Genomic DNA, 14,801 nt, shown 5'->3' with positions numbered 1-14,801 from the left:
AGGAAAACACTGGTGGGGGACACGGAGGGAGAGGGAAACAGCGTGGGTGACATGGAGGAGAAGGAAAACATTGGCAGGGGACACGGAGAAGAAGGAAAACATTGGCGGGGGACACAGAGGGAGAAGGAAACAGCGTGGGGGACACGGAGGAGAAGAAAAACATCGGAGGGGGACACGGAGGGAGAAGAAAACAGCACAGGGGACACGGAGGGAGAGAGACTGCAGCAAAACGGAGGGGGGCTTGAGGAGGACATGGGACAGTCAGCGGTGATCGTGTGTGGGGAAGATACAAGCACCGATCACCGCTGATTTTAAAGCAGCTGAAAGCCGCGGGGGGGGGGGGGGGTGAAGAGAGAAGCGGAGAAATTACTTTTAAATCTATACATCGGTGATCGGTGCTTGTAACTTCCCCACACACTGATCACCGCTGACTGTAAAAAGTATCGGGTGAAGCATCGGGAGTATTTGCCCGAGTACAAGTACTCGGGCAAATGCTTGGTATCGGGACAACCCTAATTCATAGTTTTGATGCCTTCAGTGTGAATCTACAATTTTCATAGTCATGAAAATAAAGAAAACTCTTTGATTGAGACGGTGTGCCCAAACTTTTGGTCTGTACTGTATATAACCTCCGGCGTTCTAGTTTCTGTTCTCTCATTCACTTCCTGGTTTGCGGCGCTCGTTCACGTAAGAATTACATTTCCCAGTATGCATTGCGGCACGCCCAGTAATTCACACCTCCTTGAAGTCTCTAACACGTAGAGAGCATCCTGCCGCACAGATGTTGTTCCCAGGAGGGGGTGAACACTGACCACCGCAGTAAAGCTTCCCTTCACGGTGGTGAGTAACAATCAGACAAGCAGAAAGTGAACAGAACAGAGAAGAAATAGAGCAACTTCTGAGCAAAAACGAACAATGAGGAAGTGAAAAGAGGAATGTCTGCAGGTAAAGGATGCTTATTATGAAAAAAAATAATTCCTTTACACCCCCTTTAAGCCTTTGGTAAATAAACTGGAAAAATTAAGTTGGCTTTACTTAAAACTAAAGTTCCAGACAAGTTAAAGCGGGGGGGGTTCACCCCAAAAAAAATTTAACATGACATTCAGCTGAGTTGTCAGAATGACAATCGGCTGTTTTTTTTTTCAGTGCCGTGCATACCGTATGTAATGTGCGGGACTGGGCGTTCCTAATTGATTGACATCCTTCCGACGGTCGCATACAGCGCGTCACGAGTTGCCGAAAGAAGCCGGACTGCGAGTCGGCTCTATACGGCGCCTGTGCACCGACGTTCGGCTTCTTTCGGCAACTCGTGACGCACTGTATGCGCCGGTCGGAAGGATGTCAATCAATTAGGAACGCCCAGTCCCACACATTACATGCCCGGAAGCGGCGGTGAAAATAAAAAAAGCAGATTGTCATTCTGACAACTCGGCTGAATGTCATGTTAAAACATTTTTTTTGGGATGAACCCCCGCTTTAAAGTATGTATTCCTAACTTAAAACACTATGGTCTATAAACTGAAATTGAGTTGGCTTTACTTAAAACAACAAAGTTGAAAACATGAGAAGTCTAATGAGTCAGACAAAAATAAGTTTAGTTGACAGTACTTAAAAAAAGCTGTTTTTTGAGTAGACCCAGCACAATGTTTTACAGTGTACCAGTACACAAAACAAGGTCCATAAAGACATAGATGAGTGAGTTTGGGGTTGAGGAACTTGACTGGCCTGCACAGAGTTCTGACCTCAATCCGCTATAACATCTTTGGGATGAATTAGAGTGCAGACTGCGAGCCAGGCCTTCTCTCCAACATCAGTTTCCGACCTCACAAATGGGCTTCTGGAAGAATGGTCAAACATTCCCATAGACACACTCCTACCTTATGGACAGCCTTGCCAGAAGAGTTGAAGCTGTTATAGCTGCAAAGGGTGGGCCAACTCGATATTGAACCGTACGGGCTAAGACTGGGATGCCAATAAAATTCATGTGCATGTAAAGACAGGCATCACAATACTTTTGGTAATATAGTGTATCATAAATAACTTTTCCCAAAAGTTTTAGCTTTCTAATTTTAGTGCAGCATTTTGGCATAACAAAACCATAACATTCAACCTAAACTTTAATATAACCCTATACTTGTAGACATTATTAATATCACAGTAAAAAATATTATAAAATAAGCCCCAAAATTGCTGTCGATGTAAAACATTATTTATCTTTGCCATGGTAATAACACAGAATAAAAGAGTGAAACTTACTATTTGAGGGAACGATACTTTTTGAAACCAACACCTATTGTGACCCCCACAATCACAGTTGGCACTCCAAAGGCCAGAAGACACATGATTGAAAATCTTGAGCGCTGAGATGTCATATAATTGACAGCCCGCAGGTTTCGGACTGTCATGAAGAGGAGGAAGCTCTCAATAGACATCCAAGAGAATGCACAGAGGAACAAGAAATGGAGTCCACCAGCAATGATGCTGCAAACAAGCTGAATAAGTAAGAAAATAACAACTGTAATTGCTTTTTTCTCCTTTTTAAGGAAATACAATTCAACACAAGCCAGTGGGTCTTTTATTAAGTTTTAAGGTGCAGCGTTAAAAACATGCAATTACTTTAAACTCTTGGAGAATGCCTGTACATGAACTGTGCCCCCTTGGCAAGGTACCCTTCTAATGTTAGGGGGAGGTGGTCTGGTATGGTTTGGGAAGAGGGCCTTACATGCTCACCACCCCTCGCTTTTATGAATAAGACTCTGGTATGTATTTTAAGGGGGTCTTTAGGTATTTGTTTTATGTTGTTTTTTGTGTGAGGCCCCCATTAAACATTAATACCAGACCCCTATCTAGAATAAGGGTTTGATATAGATTTCGGGAGAAGCCCAGGTAATTTTTTTTGTTTTTTTGCATGGGTCCCTCTTACAAATCTATACCATATTCCTATTCCTACATGGTGAAGGTACCTTGACAAGGGCCCACCCCCATCCCAGCACGGCACCTTGTTCCTATGTTGATGGAGACAAGGGCCTCACATCCACGTGCCTGTGTCAGTGGATGTGGGGTTATGTTGGGGGAGGACTTAAGATTTCCAACCTACCTCTGTGTGAATGAGTACATAGTACCCCTTGTTACTCATTCATAAAAGAAAATTGAGAAAGTAAATAAGCACATAGACTTAGTAGAAAACATATTTTTAATGCATGTCCTTCTATGTAAATACAACATCAATCACATCATTCAGTGATGTAGATTCATCATTTATCATTATGAATGTCGCCCCAATGACCCGCTGACCGTGAAGCTAAATGTCAACAAGTCGGCTGGGGATGCTGGCTGATGTTATGGATCAAATGTATTCATGACCATAATGCCGCGTACAGACGGTCATTTTTTGTGATGAAAAAAAAACGAAGTTTTGAATCATAAAAAAAAACGACGTTTTTGAAACTTCATTTTCAAAAACGACGTTACCTACACACCATCGTTTTTTCAAAATGCTCTAGCAAAGCGCGGTTACGTTCAGCACTCTTTTCCATTGAAGCTAGCTTCATAACTTGCTTCTGAGCATGCGCGGGTTTAAAAACGTTGTTTTGAAACGTCGTTTTGCCCACACACTATCATTTTCATTGACACGACGTTTTGAAAAACCACACAAAAAATTTGAGCATGTTCGAATTTTTTTTTTTGTCTTTTTTCAGAAGACATAAAACGACGTTTTCCCCACACACGGTCATTTTAAATTACGTTTTCAAAAACGTATTTTTTCATCACAAAAAGCGACCATCTGTACGCGGCATAATTGGTCGCTTACATTACCTTTTACAAATTGAAACAAGGTGGCAGATGGGCATCCAGAAACTGTCATGGGAGCAGCGATAGTAATGCTATCACTAAATAAATCACTTCTGTGTGCAGCAGTCTTGGGCAGGAGAAGTGGCCAAGTCTGGCCATTTATTTCTCCTATTTGGAGAACTGTAAACAGCTTGGGTTCTGGTCAAACTCATGGTGGATCCAATCCCAAAGCTCATGCCTAGATGGCAGCAGTTTAGGTAGGTAGACCCTTAATTGTCAGCATCAAAGAGATGCACATATACATTTTCTAGTTGAGAGTAGAGCTGGGCGATTTTTTCCCCCCAAAAAATCAGCAATTTTTTATAAAAAACTTGATTTACAATTTGAATCAAGTTTTTATATTTTTTGATGGACACCGCGTGGCCTCACCTAAAAACTCCTTCCCACAGCTCCTCAGGACCGGCGCGGTGTCAGCACCGGTCCTGGGGAAAAAAATAGTTGAGAATCAAAAAACGTATACACATTTCATGTTCATGTAAATGGAGCATATTCTAGACACATTTAAGTAGCTGCAAATAAACGTTATTTATTTACAGCGCTGAGCCAACCCCTTAAAGTTTTTGCTGCATTGAATAGAGTTGGGAAGAGTTAAATCTTCTATGAGGTTATTTTTTGTCTGTCTGTCTCTTTGGACTTTATATCTGGAACTTTTTCACATGTTATAAATCACTTTTTTACTATGTTTGCCACAATAATAATAAGTGTCAATTGTTAGCGTGACTCTGTTTCCATATGTATATGTTTACTGTGCCTATATGACACAGTAGAGTTGCGGCTTATATTACTGTTTGGATTTTTCTTTTATATTTGACTTTTATTTATCTATCATTTATAAGCGCAGTTTTTTCCCTTTAGAAAGTTGTTGCATGTTTATTGTAGATAAAGAGATGAAAAGTCTGAGGAAAACCTGAATTAGACCTTACCTCATTCTGGGTTTGAACAAGACCCACCAGAACAAGAAGCTGTGCCAGGAAGAGACATCCACAAATTGCTGTCAGGACGGAGGTGTGAGCGCTCCTTAGAGACCGACAAAGGATGAAGGTGAGAAGAGAAAGTAGCAGGCAGACAAGGGACACATTTAGTCCAACATAGGTAATAACTGTGAGAATGAAATCATCCTGTAAAAGAACGGACAAGAAAGGTATTATTTTTAAGATTTGGGATAAAGTGGGGAATGGTTAAGACATTACTAGTTTGTGGAAATTCTATTTATTTGCTGTCCAAGAGAAACTGGAAATTAGTGTTATGGAAACAAGAGTGCACAGACAGGTATAGAACGTAAACTCTTTCAATCCAAACAAGTTTAAGCAGCAACTCAGTTCTTTCAGAGAGCAGAATTTATTGGATCCCAAAACAGGAGACAAAATCCAGTGCAAAATTAGGGATGAGCTTGATGTTCGAATAGAACGTACGTTCGACTCGAACATCAGGTCTTAACCTGTTTGCCAAAACAGCGAATATTATGGGGTGTTCGTGGGAAATTAGAACTCCGTGGAACGCCTCATAATCTTTGAGCTCCAACTTGCCGGTGAAGATCATTGCATCGGCAAGGAGAAAGACAGGACAGAGTGTATGAAAACAAGGCAGAGCTCTGTCCTGTCAGTAGGGATGTGTGGGTTAGGCACACATTTAACTCTTTGATCGCCCTAGATGTTTAACCCCCTCCCAGCCAGTGTCATTAGTACAATGACAGTGCATATTTTAAGCACTGATCACTGTTTTAGTTTCACTGGTTCCTAAAAACTGTCCATTAGTGACTGCCAACCATACTAGCGCAGTCCTGCTATAAGTCGCTGTTCACCACCATTAGAATAGCACAGGATGTGTATGGAATCCCCTCTCGTGCACAGGAAGTTATGGCAGCGATCAAGGCTATGAAAGTGGGTTCTGCCCAATGGCTTTCCGGACCTTTATTACAGTAAATTCCAGGACCTTTTGGACCCCCATATGGTCCGGTTCTATAATGCTTTGCAAAATGGTGCTCCCCTGGACACTCCTTCTCATATGGCTTACATTTCCGCTGTGTCAAAACCAAATAAGGACCCTGAATATGTAGGGAAATATTGCCCTATTTCTCTTAGATATAATGATCAAAAACTTTTTACGAAAGTGCTAGCTAATAGGTTATCGTCCTCCATTCAACAAAACATGCATAATTAACAGGTGGGCTTCATCCCTGTCAGACAGGGACCTGATCAGATCAGGAGGGCCATTGATGTTATTTCACTTATGCAAGCCAGTTAGGCAAGGGGAGCCCCTTTAGAAGGACTGTTATCTTTAAACCTGCAGAAGGCCTTTGATTTGATCTTCTGGACATACATCTTTAGGGTTCTGAATGCTTGGGGCTTTGGACCGTCATCAGGGTTTTCGCCATTACAATAGAGACTGTACCTGGGAGTTTCTCTCACCTTTCACTGCGTCCTGTTCATCGTTACACACTGTTACACCCCCACCAATTTTTTTCTCCGTCTAGATGACCTTCTTTCTAAGTGGACTATGTACAATATCTCATGGCTTGGGAGAATATTTGCAGTCAAAATTACATTGCTACCTAAATTACTTTATTTGTTCCGTTCCCTACCTGTCCCTCTTAATAGATCTGATTTAATACACTTTCAATACAAGTTCTTACGCTTACAGTATTTGGGGCCCCAAAGGCCATAGGCTGCCCCGTACTACCCTGTACACACCAAAATCTAAAGGAGTGCTGGGTGTCCTGGACTCCTGGGCATACTTATAAAGTGGCACAACGAATGCAGTTGTCGTGATTTATTTCACAGTAGGCTCCTAAACTTGTTAGCCAACTTCACTCCACACCTGTGCACTCAATTGCTAACTCAATAATTCAGGGGGTATCCACATACTATTGGCCATATGGTGTACATGAGACACATCCTTTTACAAAATATCTTCTACTTTTATGATTTTCTGTTTAATTAAGAAATGTATTTGTAGCGCACTGCAATAGGCTGGTTACATTTAGTGCTTTGGTTTGCTGTACTCAGTTGAGCAGCAATTTATTTTTCAGGTCTGGTCAGGGCTATCCCTAAGCTTGGTGGTTGACTACTCCTGCCGGCCTTTGAAAGAATCTTCCAGAAAGAGTAGGAGGGTTAGCCACTGGTTATGAATATTTATCTGACCTCCGCTAATCCCTGGGAGTGGGAGCTCGGAAGGTGGCTTGAGAGAAGATAAATATTTGGGAAGGTCTGTTCAGAACTATCTTCTCCTGGGGCCCTACCCCTGAGAGGATGCCTGTGCAACTTAAGATATGTTGCTGTTAGGCTTCAGCACGTGCTTGGCTAAGGGCCTGAAAGACATTGGTTAGGTGTACACTATTTTATAAAGCTGGGCTGGAGAAGGACACCCCCCCCCCCCTCAGAGTTGTCTCTAGACATTGTGAAAACCTTTGCCTAGAGCTTCAGGTTTTCCTGTGCTTTGAGGGTTAGACGTCAGAGGTACTGTAGCTACAAGGACTGTGACTGCTTGTATAGAGTCTCAACAATATTTAAAGCTGCTGTTGAAGGATACTGTATCTGCTTGAATTTTGGAGTATCCTGCACCCTCATCCCTGCCTCCTGTTCAAGTTCTGCAATAAAACTACAAAAAGACACCCCTAAACTGATCCTGTGTTTGTCGGTGTGAACTGGAACAAGTATCTGGGCATGTCAACTTCTGAACAAGAAAGAGAGGATTGTCTATTTCCAGTCGCCCCTCTGAGGGCTATCGCTATTTCATTATTATTTTTGATGATACTATTATTACCTTAAGTTCTTGTGGAGCCATGATGACAGCTAAGCTAGAGAGATGGCTGCAGGAACAGATGGTGTGTGTCTGATTAGAGTATTTAGTTTCGCATCCTTCATCCGACCAGCCATTATTTTTGGGGTCCCAAAATACACAATGCAACTTGTAAAGGCGAAGTCGAGGCTAAAAGAAAAATGCTCCAACATTTCAGTGATCAAGATGTGAGCCAATGAATGGAAACCACACATCAAGGTTAATAATCTCTGGTGAGAATTGTTGTGAATTGGTGAAATAGCACTTCTACTCACCTTGATTTGAACAAGTCTGAAAATCACTGGGTGACTAAAAGTTTCTTGAGCATAGCTTGTGATGGCTCCAGATATCACCCTCGAATTAATTGAAACAAGATCATTCTCTTCAGGGTCTCCTATGTTGCCGATAAAATTCCCATTTATGTATGATGCAAGGTCTTTGTAGGCTATCAAAACTACACCATCTAGAAAGAAAAAGACAGTGGTATGAACAATCTTTTGGCTACTTCTACCACCAATATACCACCAATATACCACTTACTGCATATTTAAAAAGTGTCATATGCATGCAATGTTTATATTTTGACAATTATTTTACAGTGTATGTGGCTGTTAATCAAAGCATTGGGTATTTTGTTCCCAGATGATCCTGTGTGTGCCTAAAGCCGATTAAAACAAATAATGCAGTTATAGGTTCATTAAAGCAATTTGTTTTTAAATTAAGTTAGTGGAATAGTCTTGATATTAGCTTTTAATACCCTTATTTTTTTGATTTTCAACAGTCTTCCCCAAAAAAACGGCGGGGAGCACACAAGAGGGGCCGCAACAGAGGAGGAGGAAGACATGCTGGGGAAGGAAGAGCAAATACAATGGGCGATTTGAAGAAATATCCTTTGAGAAAACTGACATAAAAGAAGTAACTGATCCCTGCAATGTTTTAAACCTTTTGGATACTGACAGAAAGTGATGGGATTTTAACCTCCAGACATTTTAACCTCTTTGACACAATCTTAAGGCCCGTACACACGGTTGGACTTTCGGCCAACAAACTTCAAAATCAACAAGTTTTCACATTTGTCCGATCGTGTGTACGCTCCATCGGACCAACTTTTTCGGGTTTCATCGGACAAAAAGTTTGGTCTGCAAATGGATAAACTTTACGACAACAAAAGTCCGATGGTGCCTAGTCCGATTGTGTGTACAGCAAGCCATCAGACTTTTGTCCGAAGTACAAACACGCATGCCCAGAACCAATGTTAAAATCAACCAACAATAGCAGAAGTTACCCAAAGGGTGGCGGTAAAGAGCAGAAAAGAGCAGAAAAACCATGTGGTGTTGGGAAAGTTTTAAGAAAAGTTTTCAGAAAAGTCCGAACGTGTGTATGCTATGGGTGTGACCGGACAAATCACTTCGGACAAAAATCCAAGGGAAAGTTTGTCGGATGTCCGACCGTGTGTACGAGGCTTAAGACATTAATAAATTTGTGAAAAATTTCACCATTAAAAAGCATTATTTTGTGTCTGATAAAAAAGGATGTATCAGAGGTGTCTGTCCCTATACAGGAAGATGTTTCACATATTTATTTTAGGAATTTATGTGCTCTTAGAGATTTGGAAGATCTAGCTAGAGAGATTGCTGTGTGTAATGTGGGAGATGGCTGTACATACACCATTGATCTGGTTTCTCTCAGGACTAGGTCTGAATTCTATCCTGTGAATTCCCAGACACCTGATATGAACAGATTTAAAAAAATGGTTGAACGGATCTAACAACTTTGGCTCATCGGGTGCTCATCGAGTGTCTGAGTCCCCTTGGCAAGATAATCTCTCTAAACCTGAGAGAATTTGGAAGAAGATAAGTCAATAGTTATCCATAATTCAGACAAGGGAGGGTTAATTGGGTTATGAAATTAGATTCCTATCTGAATGAAACGGCCAGACAACTATCTGACACTCAGACTTATATCCAATTAAAAAGTGATCCCACCAGAAAATAAAAGACTATCCTAACCGAGATGGTAGATAGGGGGTTAAATTAGGTATCTTAAATAAAAAAAGAGGCTGATTCCCTAATACCAGAATATCCTACACTCCTTACCTTCTATCATCTCCCTAAAACACATAGTCCTGTACACACGATCGGTCCATCCGATGAAAACGGTCTGATGGACCGTTTTCATCGGTTAACCGATGAAGCTGACTGATGGTCAGTCGTGCCTACACACCATCGGTTAAAAAAACGATCGTGTCAGAACGCGGTGACGTAAAACACAACGACGTGCTTAAAAAAACTAAGTTCAATGCTTCCAAGCATGCGTCGTCTTGATTCTAAGAATGCGTGGATTTTTACCCGATGGACGTGCCTACAAACGATCGTTTTTTTTTCTATCGGTTAGGTATCCATCGGTTAAATTTAAAACAAGATTGCTTTTTTTAACCTATGGATAAATAACCTATGGGGCCCACACACGATCGGTTTGGACCGATGGAAACGGTCCATCAGATCGTTCTCATCAGTTTAATCGATCGTGTGTACACGGCCTAAGGGGTTAAATCCCCTACAAGGTAGACCAATAATAGCTGGGGTAGGGTCTCTTAATGAGAGGTTGGGCCAATGGTTTGACAGACATTTGCAGCCTTTAGTAAGGCCCGGTACACACGGGCAAACATGTACGATGAAACCGGTCCGTCGGACCGTTTTCACCGTACATGTCTGCCAGAGGGCTTCTGTACGATGGCTGTACTAACCATCGTACAGAAGTCCGCGCGTAAACAATACGCGGGGCGTGTCCGCGTCGTCGCCGCGGCAATGACGCGGCGACGTGGGCGGGCCTGCCATTTAAAGGCTTCCACGCATGCGTTGAAGTCATTCGACGCATGCGAGGGACGGCGGGCGCTCGGACATGTACGGTAGGTCTGTACTGACGACCGTACATGTCCGAGCGGGCAGGATTCCAGCGGACGGTTTTAAAACACGTCCAGGAATATTTGTCTGCTGGGAAAAGGCCCGGCGGGCAAATGTTTGCTGGAATTTGGCCCGCTCGCGCCTACACACGACCGAACATGTATGCTGAAACTGGTCCGCGGACCAGTTTCAGCATACATGTTTGGTCGTGTGTACGGGGCCTTAAACAGTTACCAGGGTATCTGAAAGACACTAATCATCTCTTACACATTATGCAGAACTTCCCTTAGAAGGAAAATTACTCGTGGGTCACTTGTGACGTCACAAGTCTTTACTCCTCAATTCCCCATGGTTTAGCAATAAGGGCCATTTCCTTCTATTTGGATACATAAACCAATCTAACCATTGAGTATCGGGCTTACATTTTGGAAGTATTAGAATTTCTATTGACACACAACTATTTTGTGTTTGATGGGGTTTTCTAACTCCAGTGGTGCGGGGCTGCAATGGAAGTAAAATTTTCTCTGCAGAGGTGATCAAATACCACCACAAGAAAACTATTTGTGGGAAAAAAAGGATGCCAATTTTGCTTGGGTACAGCGTTGCACAACCATGCAATTGTCAGTGAAATTGACGCAGTGCCGTATTGCAAAAAGTGGCCTCGTCATTAAGGGTGCAAATCCTTCCGGTCCTTAAGAGTCGGTTCACACTAGGGCGACACGACTTCCAGCACGACTTTCAGAAGCAACTCCAACACGACTTGAGCATGAACCACAGGGCGATCTGGGGAGATTTACAACACGACTTGAAGTCGTCTCCAGGACAGGAGACATTCCAGTGGCCAATAAAACAACAATCAGCTCTGGGAGAGGGAGGGGGAGGGAGGGGTTTGCCTGAGAAATGTATGTTATCTTCCTGGAAAGTAGCTTCAGTTAAGACAGTGATCCGACTTCTGAGGTGACTTCCATTGAAATCAATGGGTACAAATCGCCTACAAGTCGGATTGAAGTAGTACAGGAACCTTTTCTGAAGTCGGATCGCCTTGAGTCGTGTGTATTAACACTGCTCCCATTCACTTCCATTGTTTTTCTCTACAGCACGACTTGGGACGACTTGAGGCGACATGAAGTCGGATCGCAAGTCGCCCCAGTGTGAACCGGCTCTAAGTGGTTACGTTTTCCCAACAAACCTCTGAGGGCTTTACAGAACAGCTGTATTTATACTGAGATTAAATTACACACAGGGGGACTCTATTTACTAATTAGGTGACTTCTGAAGGCAATTGGTTTCACTCCTTTTTAGTTAGGGGTATCAGAGTAAAGGGGGCTAAATACAAATGCACGCCAAAACTTCAGATATATATTTGTAAAAAATTTTAAAAAAAATATCATTGTGCTTCCACTTCACAATTATATGCCACTTTGTGTTGGTCTTTCAAAATATGGAAAATGTTAAGGGGTATGAATACTTTTTCAAGGCACTGTGGGCCAAATCCACAAAAGGGATACGACGGCGTAACTGCTGTTACGTCGTCGTATCCCTGTTCCTAACTATGGAACTGATCCACAGAATCAGTTTTCCATAGTTAGGGAGAAGATCCGGCATGTGTAAGGGACTTACACTGCCGGATCTTAGGATGCAGTACCGCATCCGCCGTTAGGGGCATTTTGTGTCGAAATGCCGCCTCGGGTATGCAAATTAGCACTTACGGAGATCCACGAAGCTTTTCAGCTTCGTTTTTTCTCCGTAAGTTTTAGTTTGCATACGCAAAATTAGGGCTGCTTTTACGAGGTGTAAAGTTAGTACACCATGTAAAAGCAGACCTTTCTGTCCAGCGACGCGATTTTTTTTTAATTTTTAATTTTTTTTTCCCGCCGTATCTTTTTTTTTTCCCGACGCAACTTTATTGACCCGTCGCAATCCACAAAGCTCGGCGTAACGTAATTTCGCGCTATGCACGTCGGGAAAATGACGTCACGAGCATGCGCAATTCGGCCGGCGCGGGAGCGCGCCTAATTTAAATGGGAATTGCCCCCTGGAGAAGAGGAACGCCTTGCGCCGGCGGAATTTAAGTTACACAGCCCAAAATTTCTAGGTAAGTGCTTTGTGGATCAGGCACTTAGGTAGAAATTTTAAGGCAGTGTAACTTAAATGGAAAAAAATAAATTACGCCGGATCTTTGTGGATTTGGCCCTGTATTTGTACTTTACAGCCTATATTGGAAGCTTTAGGATAAACCACATAGTTTGCACTGCATTACCTAGGCCAGATAAACACCCAAATGACTACAGCCAAAAATAACTGCATAATGAAAGTTTTTTTGGGCACCATCATACATAATTAGACTGTAGGTCAAATGCTGAACAAGTCTTACTTCACCTTTTTTTCCACTGACCAGATGGCAGGGCACCTCCATATCGTTCCCTCCTGTCATTACGCTGAAGACCTGACCTCCAGAACCACAGATGTCAGAGGAAGCTTTCATGGAAATATCTGGTGAGGTGACCAAAAAATAAACACACACACTAGGGCTTAAAGAAAGGCAGAAATGTACAGTAAATTGTAGCAAACATTTAAAGTGAAAATTTACCCACAATAAATGTTCTTCAGCAAGAAACATACATTCCACATTAATAATTATACTACCAAAGTGTGTGCTTGAAATTGCCTCAAGCAGTGATCCCATTACTTCTTGCTAGAGGCTGCCATTTTTTCGAAGCCCAGAGCCCCTGAGCAGCATAAAATGTTTAGGCTGTCAGCAGATCAGCCTCTACTGGCTTTGGGGGAGATTCAGATAGAGATACGATGGCGTATCTCCTGATATGCCGTCGTATCTCTGAGATCCGACGGTCGGATCTATGCGACTGATTCATAAGAATCAGTTACTCATAGATCTCCCTTAGATCCGACAGGTGTAAGTGACTTACACCGTCGGATCTTAGGCTGCAACACAGGAAGGCAGTTAGTTTTGCACTCCTGTGACCTGTTTTCACAGAGTCGGTCCAGGCTCGGATGTCATCACTATCATTGAGCTGGGATTCGCCCACATGCCTTGACAGGCACCGGCTCAGCCTCTCAGAAAGCCACTGAGAGCCTGAGCCGGCTGCTCCCACCCCCTCCACAGCCCAGCACACTATTGAGCGAGGAGGGGGCAGAGCAGAGAGCTTCTGATTGACAGTCAGCAGCTGTCTGCTCACGGAGCTGTGAGAACCAAGTGATAGGCAGTGTTCGATCACTCGGTTTTCAGTGTTAGAGGCACGGGGGGACAGATGCAGCAGCAGACCAATGCTGCATCCACCTATGTAAGTATGAATCTAAGAAAAAAAAAACCATACATCTCTTTTCATTTCTGTCAGTTTACCCCAATTTTTCTGTACTTGCAAGGTCCTCAAAGCGAAAAAAAAAAAAAACACAGGAAAATGTGCATGTATTGCAGATATGTACTGCAATTTTTTTAATTTGCTCTAATATACGCTTTAAGGGCCAGGTTTCTCCTGATACTCCGTCGTATCTCTGTTATTATCTATGCGACTGATTCATAGAATCAGTTACGCATAGATATCCATAAGATCCGACAGGTGTAATTGTTTTACACTGTCGGATCTTAGGATGCAGTACCACGGCCGCCACTGGGGGGAGTTTGCGTCGTAAAGCAGCGTCGGGTATGCAAATTAGGACTTACGGTGATCCACAACGGATTTTCGCGTTCGCTACGTCGCCGCTAGTCTAGTTTCCCGTCGCAAAGTTAGTCATTATTTGACCTGCCCTAACTTTAGTCAGCAATCGTATTGCTTTCTAAAGTATGGCCGTCGTTCCCGCGTCGAAATTTAAAATTTAACGTCGTTTGCGTAACACGTTCGGGAATACGGAAGTACGCTACGCGCGTCGCTGTTCGAAAAAATGACGTCACGGCGCGCAAAGCACGGCGGGAGTTAGGAAACGGAGCATGAGCAGTAGGTCCGGCGCGGGAGCGCGCCTAATTTAAATGGCACACGCCCATTTGAATTGGCCCGCCTTGCGCCGGAGGCCGCCGGCGTAGTTTTCATCGCAAGTGCTTTGTGAATCAGGCACTTGCGATGAAAACTTGCGGCGGTGTAACGTATCTAGGATACGTTCCGCCGCCGCGATTCTACGTGAATCTGGCCCTAAATGTCTAAGTTAGTTTGGGTTTAACTACTTGCCGACCGCCACATAGCACAGATTTACTGCTACAGAGTGGCCACGCTGCTCAGTGTTGCCAACAGTCAGTATTTTTACTGGCAGCCAGTA

General features: G+C 43.1%; 1 protein-coding gene across 1 annotated transcript in view; it reads right to left on the bottom strand.

Moving 5' to 3' along the window:
* The window catches only part of LOC120933233 (adhesion G protein-coupled receptor E1-like), a 74,370-nt gene that overhangs the window by 27,444 nt on the left and 32,125 nt on the right, over positions 1 to 14,801 (bottom strand). The window contains exons 6-10 of the mRNA XM_040346328.1: positions 12,912 to 13,025; positions 7,905 to 8,092; positions 7,615 to 7,779; positions 4,776 to 4,970; positions 2,257 to 2,492 (exon numbers count right to left, since the gene is read on the bottom strand). Of these exons, the coding sequence (XP_040202262.1) occupies positions 2,257 to 2,492; positions 4,776 to 4,970; positions 7,615 to 7,779; positions 7,905 to 8,092; positions 12,912 to 13,025 (898 nt within the window). The remainder of the gene's footprint in view (positions 1 to 2,256; positions 2,493 to 4,775; positions 4,971 to 7,614; positions 7,780 to 7,904; positions 8,093 to 12,911; positions 13,026 to 14,801) is intronic.

The sequence above is a fragment of the Rana temporaria genome, chromosome 3, assembly GCF_905171775.1.
Source record: "Rana temporaria chromosome 3, aRanTem1.1, whole genome shotgun sequence".
Taxonomy (NCBI): Eukaryota; Metazoa; Chordata; class Amphibia; order Anura; family Ranidae; genus Rana; species Rana temporaria.
This window is presented reverse-complemented; position numbering and strand designations above follow the sequence as displayed.